At 44.4% G+C, this 12,511-nt stretch overlaps 2 protein-coding genes across 2 annotated transcripts; one reads left to right on the plus strand and one right to left on the minus strand. All coding sequences in view use genetic code 11, as the record gives it.

The window, feature by feature from the left end:
• Positions 1–306: 306 nt before the first annotated feature.
• Positions 307–6,632, minus strand: EGR_02732 (Pre-mRNA-processing factor 6; the record flags this gene model as incomplete). Its single annotated transcript, XM_024491981.1, has 13 exons — positions 307–459; positions 553–679; positions 756–962; positions 1,046–1,179; positions 1,655–2,023; positions 2,651–2,731; positions 2,867–3,062; positions 3,671–4,061; positions 4,139–4,346; positions 4,819–5,025; positions 5,149–5,289; positions 5,640–5,984; positions 6,393–6,632. 13 exons carry the CDS (start codon positions 6,630–6,632, stop codon positions 307–309), a joined length of 2,799 nt encoding a protein of 932 aa, XP_024353475.1.
• Positions 6,633–7,843: 1,211 nt separating this feature from the next.
• On the plus strand, positions 7,844–11,193 carry EGR_02733 (Tektin-4; the record flags this gene model as incomplete). The annotated part of the gene is made up of 5 exons (XM_024491982.1): positions 7,844–8,365; positions 9,110–9,180; positions 10,176–10,548; positions 10,709–10,863; positions 10,980–11,193. The coding sequence occupies 5 exons, from the start codon at positions 7,844–7,846 to the stop codon at positions 11,191–11,193; spliced, it is 1,335 nt and encodes a 444-aa protein (XP_024353476.1).
• Positions 11,194–12,511: the final 1,318 nt, after the last annotated feature.

Here is a 12,511-nt window from a genome sequence, read left to right on the forward strand (position 1 = left end):
TTTACGGAGTGGCTGCAGAGGAACAGTGATAAACCAGTTGGGAAATTCCATGCACAACTTCCCGACGATTTGTTTCCGTAACGCAAGTCGGCCGCGGGGAGTAAATCGTCGCGATCCTGCATGCCTTGAGGTGTTCGTCCTTTGTTCAACAACTGAGCGCAGCCAAACGCGCGAACAAGTGCATCAAAAAGGGTGACAATTGAGTGGATGCCAGTGGCAATAGATTTGCTTAGAACATGGGGGCAGAATACCAATAAACTTTGGATCAGTGGGTGAGGGGAGGGGTAAAAGGAAGGAAGGCAGTTATCAAGTAGGAAGAGGCAGGGAGTCGGCAACCAATGGTAGGAGGTCAGCGGTTCGGAGTCGCCAGTTGCGGAAGTCCTTGCTCACTCGACACCATGCCTCTCCGTGGCGTGGCTCCGCCGCTATGCATCGCTTCAGCACCTCCTTCTGCTGGTCCTGCGACGGAGGCGAAAAATAAGTGGGATTACAAAAAGGTGCATTATTTAACCGTTGAAGGTGCTGTAGAAGAATCAGGAAAAGCAAACTCACTTCGGTTCCGTGAAGTTGTTCAAATTTGTAGAAGTACGCCCACGCATCTCCCAGGTCGGATTCCAGCTTTACGGTTCGCATGAACCAACTGCGGGCCTTCGAAGTGAGCCGCTCCGCCCAGAACATTCTACGATGTGGTGAGAAAAGCCGAAATGGTAAAACCGTGAGAGGAGAGACGAGAGAAGAGGAAGAGGAGAGCTTACTTCGAGACAGCAAGCAGGACAAGGGGGTCGTGCTCGCATTTCTTCAATGCGTCAACTGACTTCATTTTGCGCTGGGGCCGGATGGTCATAAAAATTGCCTCCGCCCACAAACATCCCGCATTTGGACACTCCTGCAGAGCCTTGGAGAGCAACGACTCTGCCACGAGCTTCAAGTTGGCTCGCATCTCCAGTCGAATAGACTCCAGCCTAGAAACAACACCAACGAGTGCAAAGACAACCAGCCGTCTCTCCAACTTCTCGGAAACACTATTGCAAGGAAATGGAATTACCAGAGAGCTGGCTCCTTGGGGTTCTTCGATCGTCCCTTCTCGAGGATGGAGCGGGCCTTGGTCATGTTTCCTGTCTTTTCCTCCAGTCTCGAGAGAAGGATCCACAGGGTAGTGTTATGGGGGATTTCCTTTGTCTGCGAACAAGAGGCAGTAAACGCATCAGGTGTCATGCGAAATATCGTCGTTGACTAAACCTAGCACTAAAGCTAGCGACTACTTTAATGCGAGGATTGCGTGTAGTTGGCATTTTTTGGACATTACCGACCACCGTTTTGAAATCAAATTCATTAAAGTCAACACGATTCGGTTTTGTAATGAGCACACTACCATATTATCTTTAAACGAATGAATTAGGGAAAAAGGAATTTCTAATCGGGAAAAGTGAGGTTTTTGAAACGGCTACTGATTAATCCGACTGAAGGGGATTCAATTGTATTAAATCAAATCTTCACTTGCTTAAAAGGTCAGGAAATTGCATAACTTGGGATGTCGTTTCGACAAGACCAGTGCCACCTTTCATGAAATTCTTACCTTATTATTGAGGGCAAGTACGCAACTTTTCTTCATAAGAGCATAAATTCAAGTCAATATTAAAAGGATAGAGCGTACCCCTTCGCGGAAGGCGTCACGCGCCTGTTCGAGGAATTTTTCGTGCTCCTCAGGTCTCTGTTTAGCGAGAAGTTCGGCCAACTGGCCGCGCATCATATGGAGCTTGGGCTCGAGGGGATACTTGGCGCAGCCCTCCTCGAGCATCTGCGCTGCAACCTCGAGGTCGCCGAGGCACCACTCGAGGCGCGCCGACTTCATCCACACCCGCGCCGTCGGCGCCGAGGAGCGCGCCTTCTCCAACAAACGGCGTGCGCGCGCATACTCCGAGTTCTCCGACTCTAGCTTCACTGCCGCCAGCCATATCTCCTCCGAATTGGGGTTCGCTTGGAAAGCATTGGCTAGCGTTGATCGTGCAGCTGGTACGTCACCCTGCAAGGCAAGTTGAGACGCGTCAACAAGTCTGTGGGTGTTTAATTAAAACTGTGAATCACCACCATCACCACTCTACGATATTTTGATGTGTCCTGATATCACTTACTACGAATTCTTCTTAACTTGAACCGGATCTAAAATTCATGCCCACAGACGTAAAGTTACATTCGATGAAACAAGTAATTTTCACGAATGTAAATTTTTGTTGTCGTAATGCCCTAAGTGTTGTCGGTGTTTCACACTTAACTGCATGCGAAGACTCCGTTGATGCACTAGATTGTTGTGATTGCCAAATGCAAAAAAAATTTACTCCGAAAGGAAGTCGCGGAAATAGCTTCTGGCTTCAGTTCTGGTGCATGCACGTTTGCTTAAACGCAGCCTTATAAGTGAGCGCATTATAAAGTAAGTGAATGCACTGACACAAAAAAACACCCACTGAAGGCGATTGGAGTATAAAACAGTTGATGCGTTAAACGGTTTATCTTTACTAAGTTCTATCAGTCTTGTATACTCTCTCGACATTTGCCAGAATGTAGGAATTAACACCCGGACTGACTAGCAAAAACGTGGTTACGCTTTACTAACATAAATGAGGTGGTGTATTTTCTGTAGGCGTTGACTTACAGCGAGCCACTTCGACTTGGCAGACATGAGCCAAAGAATCTCTGCATGGGGGCAATGCATTACCGCCTGATCCAGCAACTCCTCCAGCGTTTCTCTTTATAAAGGAAAAGGTTATTGAAGCGGTAAAAATAGTTTTTGGATATAGGTAACGAATATACGCTAAATATATGCTCTACCGTTACTACATCAGTAGCGGTAAAAGAGAGGCGGATGAACATGCCTGGTGCCATGATTGCGTTCAAAGTAGGCGGCACGCAGCCAAATGCTCTTCTTTTTGGGGAACTGGGCCAGCGCCACGGCGTAGATAGCCCGTGCACACTCGATTGCCCCATTTGTTGCACACGACTCCGCATCTGCTAACCATGTGTGCTTCTTGTCCTGCTCCTCTATCCCGTGACCGATGATGGCTTTTCTAGATGAGGATAAGAGTGGCTAATTATGAAGCGAAGTGATAAGACCTGTCTCAAGCAAATATTTTCTGACATATGGGGAGTAGAACCCCGGGGAACGAGAACTACACCTGGCGAATCTCAGTGCCTATCACCGCCCGTACACAGTAAAGTACCCGCGAATGAAATAACGAGAGATCGTCTGGATCCCAATGCCTGTTAATCGTTGGTGGAAAGGGGGATAAAAGGGTGATTGATGTTCATACTATGAATGATAAATGAATAACTTTGTAATGGTAAAGGCAAGGGTTTCAAAATTTACATGAATTCTGTCGAAAGGAAAATATGGTTGTAATAAAGTAATATTTTTGGTGTATTCTTAAATGGATGACTCAAAAGCTACTTATATGAAGTTTTGTAACGATTGAGAGGGGATAATAGTACATATGAAGTGGATGAGTTTCACCCAAACAAAAAAGTAAAGGACGCGAGACCGCTCTAGGGATTAATCTATCCTTCATCGCGATAATCATAAAGGAGTACTCCAATAAGTGGTATCAAAAGACTCCAAACCAATGAAAAGTCTAAAATCGGGTCAAGACAAAAACAAAGAAGCAGAGGAACAACTGACATGATGGCCTGAGCAGTGAGGATGGACTTGGCCTTCTCACACTCCTCAGCCTCCTTGATCCACTCGTCGCGGTTGATCTCCACCATGTTGGCCTTGAGCGACTGGACCCCGGCGTCAATGATTTTTCCCACACGGGTGCACTGTTCATTTGCCTCCTCCAGGCGGGCGGCAGCGAACCAAATCTGCCGTTCTGTGGGGATCTGCTCGTGCGCCTTGTTGAGGACTACCCGCGCCTGCTCGTAGGTCTCCAGTCGCGCCAGTGCCAGCCACAGCTCCGCTGAGGTGGGACAGCATTCCACCGCCAGGCTCAGCATTACCCGTGCGTCCTCCTCCTCCTCCAACTCCACTGCCAGCTTCCACAATCGCACGGAATTCGGCACGCTCTCCAGCGCTTTCAAGCACACACATAATCATCAGCTTGGGGTGTTCACACCATTTAAATGACAAGGACAATATCACACTAGTCACCTTTCTTAAAGACGGTCCTCTTGGCCTTTAGCTCAGTCTCCAAGTCGGCGGCCTTAACCCAGAGACCAACCGACTGAGGCAAGTGAGTGATGGCCTGTGCAACGATAGATTTTGCCTGGTCAGGAGGACAGAGGCGAGCCGCCTCCAACCACACGTCCTCTGAGCTAGGACACTTCTCACAGCCCCGCATTATCAGATTGCGCGCGACCTAGTAAAAGGCAACAGAGTGGACATTTTCTGTTGCTGTGCCAACAAGACGGAAACTGGGCAGCTTGAGTGCTAGCCTCCTAAGGAAAAGCAATTTCATCTTCAGGATATAATAGCCCTGAACAATCACCTTTTATAAATAACCCCAAGTCTTGAAGGCAACGATCACTAAACTTGTAACGAATTGAGATTTGTTTTAATTATGCAATAAACTGCATGAACCTTTAGCAGTCGCGTGCAATTCGACAACTACGCTGATTTCGTGCCGCCATATTCAAGTCAGTTAAACTAATACCAACATTCCGGCTCTTTTACGTGGTCGCGATAAGGCTATCTCCAGGTTGGTTTTTCTTTTACCAAATTCATAGATAACTCGGACGCAAAAAACTTGTATCTTGTCAGAATGAAATTAGTCTATTCCAAAGCAAATTCCTTGATGTAGAGAAGTAGCAGTATGCAAGATGTGGACAAACCTGCAGTTTACCAGCGATTTCTTCAAGTCGTGCGGAAACGATCCAACCAGGCGGGTGCTTAGGGTTGGTCTCACGCATCGACTTGAGGAGAAGTCGGGCCTTCTTCACGTCGTTGATGTCACCGGCGTACTGTGGAATCATTGACTGCAGGTCCGTCAAATATCCCTTAGGGTCCACTACTGTCTGACCCGACACACTGTCCGACACCTAGGAGTGGAGAGGCTAATCAGCGCTAAAAGTCGATTCCTCGTGGACGAATCCGGGGGCATATTCAAGAAACGTACGTGAAAGAAGGATAAAAAGGATCGCAATTCCCGTAGGGATAGATACCTGGTTAAGCTTAATGTCCATTAGTGATGTACGAGCCTGTCCGATTTTCTTCATGTCAATATCACCTGTGGGTGTTTGGGCGCCGAAAGGCGTAGTCAATCCGCCCAGAAGCTGCTCTGCTGGGTCTAACTTTGTGTTTAGCTACAAGAGCGGAGCAAATAAATTAGTCAACAAACCTACGAACGTGAAGCATCATTTGTGGGTGGTTTTAAAAGAAACGGCACCGTATATTATCCACGGGGTCCCATTTCTCAAATACTTAAATTGTTAGAGCCCCAAATCTCCTATGTGTAAGATATTTTTGTTTTAATGAACCGCCGTAATCTTTGCTGAAAAACGGAATAATTAGCTTCTCGGGTAGTTGCCTTGTAAATCAGTTGATTTCTGAATAAGCCGTGGTGTTTTAACACGGACGAAAGACAAGCAATGCAGTACACAGTTATAAATACAGTGGAGTTTATGCCTTATGAGATCATATAAGGAGGACTAACCTGAGTATCCTGAAGCCCTTTAGCCAGGATGCTATCTGGAACAGGTGTGAAGACTTCAGCACGCGGATTCCTCTGACGTTTGTTGCGTGAGTCGCCCACTTCGGGTAGACTGAGCCACTCACTCTCTGACACGCTTGCTAGTTCCCTCTTGAGGTCGACAAATTGCTGCTGGATTTTTGGTCGCTCCCGTCGATAACGCTCGATTTCTTCTGCTTCACGCTTTTCTCTGTAAGTTTTGCGGCGCTCATCCATTCGCTCGTCAATCGAGGCGTAGATCTCATCTGCTTCCTCGTCATCTTTTTCGTAAGGATCCTTTGAACAAATGCTCCCACCGTAACCTGTGAACTAATTTAGTAAATGCGTGCTTATAACCGATGGGAAGGATTGGAAACAACGATGTGGAGCAAGGGAAGTTATTTGACATTCGGTTTAATTAAGTGCAATTATGTGACATATTTTATTATCAGCTCACAAAAAAGTGTGCCAAGATAAGTAAGCTTAACATTCTGCAGCACTGCTTGGTCCAGTAAATAATTGGGCACTGCATTAAGGTAAAGACTAACGAGAGTTTATTGACCCCGTAATTTGAGGGAGAAACAAGAAAATCTAAGTCTGATGCATTTCAACAATATCGCTGACGCAGTTCACAACATTTAAAATCACAAATGAGTTGATGTTTGTAATGACTGCAACTACAAGGTCGCAGAAAATACAAGACAGCCTTTGCAACAGCAAGGAAAATGCAAAATCAACCTCGTCGTAATTTGACTCATTAAGATCTTCTTCAGTTTCTTCTTCTTTTTCTTGCTCTTTCTTCCGCTTGGACGGAGCCATATGACGTTCGTCCGAGACATCTGTAGCCTCTCGAGCTGGACCAATATCAGAACGTGTCGTGAAACCAGTGGCACCACGGCCGACACCAGCAACGTATCCCAATGGCGCCGAGAGACCAATAAATTCCCTCCTTTTCTTCGAAACCATTGACTGAGACATCGTGACAAACCACCACCGCTTCGCAAATTCGTACTGACCGGGATGCACGTGGTCACTTATAACAAAGGCCGATTAATAGCAAATCCAAAAAAAAGTATCTTTGGAAAGATTCAAGCGGACCAAGTTTGGTTTCTCAAAAATGTTTTGCTCAAATGCCAGCTTAAGTTGCTGAGTGGAATTTGGCAATATTTAAGACTACAATAAGTTACATTTGGATCCTATTTACTTTTCTTATAACAACCATATTTGATAGGAAATTAAGTATATTATTTACGTTGGTAAAAATGAACATTACATTGTCAGGATGACCATATGGCGACAGGCTGCACGTACCTCTCACCGGTTTGTGAGATCTGGTTGCATTAAAGCGACCCTTAAGCTAACTTCTTGAGTCAGAAACAAGGAAATCCATTTTCGATTTTTTCAGCCTATGGATATTTAAGTCTTTCGGTTAGGAGGAGGCTAACTTTCAGCGCAAATAATCGTGTATGGTATATTTTTCCCTATGCCTGCGACAGAGAATGCGATCGCCGATTATCAAACGACGTTTGCTTTATGATAGCACAGGAACTAAATTAAGCCTTTAATCAAACTCATTTTATCACTTTTGACTTTTTAGTCATTTCTACGGATGTGATAAGCCACATAAATGCAAATTCAAGGTTCATTCGTAGTCCACAGAAGGAGTAGAGGGTTGTAAACAAGACAGTGATAGAAATTTCCAAGGCTGGAGAGCCCACATTTTACCACCTAGTAATAAATTATAACTTGGAGAACCTAAGTAATCCATTTATCAAATGGCCCCTCTGAGAAAGATGCTAGATGATTTAAGTATTTATAATTTAGTTTGAGAGTAAATAGCTATCAAGAGTGTAGTTTAATTCATTTCTCAGGAGAATTTTCCTGCTGTTGGTATGAAAAGAGTCCACAAAGTGCTGGAAGAAGATATGCTGATGAGAACCAGAGCTTGCACATGACAACTACAGCTGCGCACCAAAACATCAAACGATGTAATTTACACCAATGCCCACACAATTGTGTGTACGCTGGCATGGCGACATAGCAGGCAAACTCAAGTCCAGCTCCACTCATTCCTTACGCCAACAATCAGGTGACCATTCGACCTCGTTCAAAAAATTTGCACTGGCGATCCCATCGATCCAAGGTCTGGAAAGCTAGTTGGAGGAAGCTCTTGTATTCAATCAGCCACTATGTTTTGTTCGGACGCGCAGACCTTGGCCCAACGCGCAGCTCCTCGAGAGACACCGCCGTGCTTTCCTGAGCAAGTCTACGCCACTTCAAATGGCATTGAGAGTGGTGTCTCAACTATTGGTTTTCGCTCGGGTCGCTACGCACCAGAGGAGGCGCGTGCCGCCCTGGAGAATCGGCTTGCTCTGGCGCAGCTGGATGTTGATGTAGGTGAAAAGAATCGCAGTGATAATAGGAACATGATAATGGAGGCGGAGGAGCGAAGTAAAGCAGATTTCCAAAACACCACGGAGCGACTGAGAGAACGTCTCACCGATCTGCATCTATGGAAGACTGAAATGGAGAAGGAGATCCTCAAAGTGATTGACATGAGTGAATCGCTGCTCAGACGGCTGGCGGAGTTGAATACCAGCCTCAAAACGCTGGATGAGTGCGTTCTCCTGACAACGGACTGCTTAAACGCTCGACAACGACGATTTGGGGAGGACTTGCAGCAAGACGAAGTTGAGCTTCAGCTCATAAAGGTAAGCGTCAATCTGCTCATTGTCTAGGTGTAAATAGCTTATTTTATAGTTTTTTCGCAAATTTTGAGCGCATGAAAGACTGAGGCCTAAAATAACATGTCACTTTTTCATAATTAGATTTTTTTCACTGATATAAAAGTGTTCTAAAAACTCTGCAAGTATTACTTGAGGACTATGATAATCATGTTGTTCTTCGAAGAAGAATGAAATAAGAACCTCTCTCCGTGCTATATATGCCAATAAGAGTGGCAAATTAATGAGCCATGGATTTACAAAGAGCTGTGGTAATGTGTTTCTTAACAGCTACCACCTTAAGCAACTTTATATTCGAAATTGAAATCTTTAGCGATGGTCATGAGCAGAAACTCAAAATGGACGTTTTCCAGCATTGACAGCCAAACCACTGCATTGAAAGACTTACATAGAATTGCGGGTTTTGATACTGATTAGGACCGAACACTCGAAGTCTACTATTTGCCGCTTTTGTTTTTGAGTTTTGGAGCACCTGAATTATTTCCGAGTATAGTATGCAGGCTACTCTCATAGTATTATTTTTTATCCGCTCTCTAGCGGCGTACGCAGATCAGCATAATACAAAAGCATTTAATTAACCATACGAAGCGAGGTGCCTGAATGAACTCTGCCTTCAATGGTGGGGATAAAAGACTACAAATTGGCGACTATAGTACTGATATTTTAGTTTCAGCAGTACCTATCGTGATGTCTTATTTGCTTTTTTAAAAGGAACTCGATATCCTTAACAAGGCCATTGCTCTGATTAAACGGTCAATAGAACAGGTCAACGATCAACTCAAGTAAGCTCTGCCTTCTATCCATTTGCTTTGTTATAATTATAATAGAGAAAAATACGTAAAAATTGTCCCTAATGTACATTAAGAAGGTTTTCGAATCGAACTGGGACTTATTTGGTTAATAACTGCGGGGAAGAGAATAAATTTCAAGGAGTGAAAACCGCCTCTGTTTTTGGCACAGACCCCAATGTTTACGAAAATTGAAAAACATTTACACATAAAAACGTATTGACACCACCTCAACAGTCTGCTTCACTTTGCCATTCAACCAATCTCTCCTAGTCAAAAACGGAAGGCTGTCTTAGCACTTGGTGTCTGCTAGCATTTCCAGATTGCAAATGCGTGTAAGCGGCTACTTACTGTTGCCGCAGAAAGGTCTGTTCCTCGTGAAGTTTCCTTACAAGATATGCGCTCATTACCTCGGGGTTAGTTATTCCAGGGATGATCCCTGAGCTGCAGATTGCAAGCCATTGCAATCGGCTTCGCGTGCATAACGGATGTTTGCCGGTCTTTAAAACTTACATTATTCTACTGCCTTACCGTCAAGTGGCCAAGTGTCCCAGCGCCGAATTGGGATGTCGTTGAATTCTTCCACTCGAGTAGATATCTGCGTATTTCACGCCCCCATTTGTGAGGAACTACCATCTCACCCCACTTAATGCTTCCACTACTGCCTTTACCTGCAATCTTGATTAACAGTGCCTTTACTGATCCCAGCATATGCCAGCGCATACGCTACGCTAGAAAACTCTTTTACACCTGTAAATAAATGTTTTGGTTTGTTTGAAAGCTCCTCATACTTTAAGTATAAGTATGTCGAGTACATCCTTCTCACATTTAGCAACTATTTTATTTATGAAAAAGTTTTCACACAAAAGTGGCATGCGTAGTAGAAAGACAATGATATTTCTTCGAAGAATATGGGTAGGTGAATAGATGAAGTTTAGAGACAGGGGCAAATAAATAGATAGCTGCATGTAATGCTTTTGCGCTATTAGCCGAAACCGCCTGGCAAAGACAAATCTGGAGAAGGCTTGGAGCGATAAACATGAGGCCGACATGCTGGATACGGAGGGGGCACACCTGACTCCCGAGAGCACCAACAAGCAGCACTACGCGGGCGAGGCCCGCAGCTGGCCTCAGGCCGCCCAGTCCACAGTGGAGTCATGGACCCAGCACGCTCATGATCTCATCTTGCGCTCGGAGCACGAGCGTATCGCCAGTGATCACCTCCTCCAGCTCTGCGAAAACATCCTCCACGACGTCGAACGTGACGTTATTCAGCAGAAGGATACAGTCAATGCAGCCTTCCAGCGACGACTCGACGAGTACGAGTGCGAGAAAAAGAACCTCACTGATAAACTCAGAAAGGTCTGTTCTCTCGTTGGAAGACCATAGGCTTACTGCTACTATTTTATGTAGTATCTACCTGTACCGCTACAAACCGGTGCCATCCCATACAATTCTTAAACAGTTTTACTGCATCATCAGTCTTTGTGAATGAAGTGGCATGATTTTCCCCATCTTGTAGACATGCGATGAAATCGCTAAAATGGAACAAAGCATCAAGGAATTGGAGAATGCAATAGTTGCCAAAGATGCTTACGTCCAGACAGTTCAGACGCGACTTCATTTGCACAACCAGCGACAAAATGTCGAAAACTGTCGTGATCCACCTCAGAAGGCGTATGTTTTTGCACCTTAATTGTCGATCAGAGAAGAAGACATGCCGTAACCTTACATAGAAGACACTTATACCTGTGTTTGCAATTCTGTGACTGTCTCATATTTTTTACTTTTAGAATGCTGGATGAAATGCACAACATTCAAGAAACAATTGATAAGTTGAGAAACCAGTTGTCGAACACGGAGAACAATCTCAGGCACCTCCAAGATGAGCAAATGGCTCTGGAGAAACAAATCCACATGAAGAACGCCTCCATTCAGGTGGACAGAGACCACTGCGCTCGTCACCGCATGCACTTCCCGGCAGCCACGAGACTTTGTGGTCATTAAGCAACGGCAACCCATAAGACTATTTGCGAAGAAGTACAGCTAATGTATTTCTTGCTAGTGAAGGACGAAAATGTTTTTATAAATAGAATTGCCGCCTCTCACCTTGGTTCATATTTACTACTAACAAGTAACAGTAGCGGTGTATACGGTGTAGTTCATTGCGATAAGATGTAGTGCTCTCTGCAATAAGTCTAGGCAACGCCTTACTTATTAGCAAAAAAAAACTAAAGCCCTTAATCCGAAGTTTTCTTAATTCATTATAATGATTTTGGAAGCTAAGATCTATAGGTATCTCTATAGGATATGCTAGAAAGATCAGGTGAAGTGGTCAATGGTGGAGGACCACCGATTAAAGCCAGTAGTAAATGTTACTTTAATCTATGTGTGAAAAAAAATGCGTTCCCAGATTTGTTGATGTAAAATTCTTTTGTAGGAGCGTCATATCGGTAGAGAAAGGAGATTTGCCGGGCGTCGACTTCTAGTCTTATTGGCGAATTTAAGCCCTTTAGCTTTTATTGGCCATTTTCAAGGAGAAGGGTAGGCATCTGTCTTAGGATAACCTGATTTTCCAAAACCAGTCATATAATCAGAGTAGAGAGGAATCATAAAAGCTAAAATATTTTATTGAATTGCTTTAAGCACAAAATCAAGGGCAATCATTTAGCAGGCTTGACCAACCAGAACACGTATTCTTCGGCAGTACTAGGGTAGTAAGGCACGCCGGAATCGTTCTTGATGGGTATAAATTTAATATGATGATGAAGAAGTCAAACACTCATATCTACCATAAAATTAAGCATTGTTTTATAATGACAACCCGATTTTGAAGGTAGTTGATGGTCCTGCTAATCCTTACCGAAAGGCAGATTCGGTAACCGTAAAAGTGACGCGAAAGCAACAGGATCGCTTAATTCGGCAGATTTTGTTATACCAAGTAAATGTAGTAGACACTTGACCTCTCATCCCTATGTCAGCATGATTTGTTGGTTTGATTGGCCTACTTTGTACTATTAGGTAGTAAGAGGTAAGGGTGAGTTAGGCACGTGGTGTTACATGGAGCATCAGTAAAATTGCCTCAAAATGCAACGAAACTCCATTTTATGATAATCGAGCAGGCTTATTTTCCATGAGAGTCTTTCAGAGTTACAAAGTAATGTGGAGGTATAGGGGATTCCTTCGCCAATATTGTCCATTGACCACTGTTGAGGGAGGCGACAGCTGCCCAATCTGCCAACTCCTCGCATCTTAAACCCATACCGTGGTATCACAGATGATGGTTCAGATATCCTGAATTAACTACGAGAGCGCTTGTCTGAGA

The sequence above is a fragment of the Echinococcus granulosus genome (genome assembly GCF_000524195.1).
Source record: "Echinococcus granulosus chromosome Unknown EG_S00013, whole genome shotgun sequence".
Lineage (NCBI taxonomy): Eukaryota > Metazoa > Platyhelminthes > Cestoda > Cyclophyllidea > Taeniidae > Echinococcus > Echinococcus granulosus.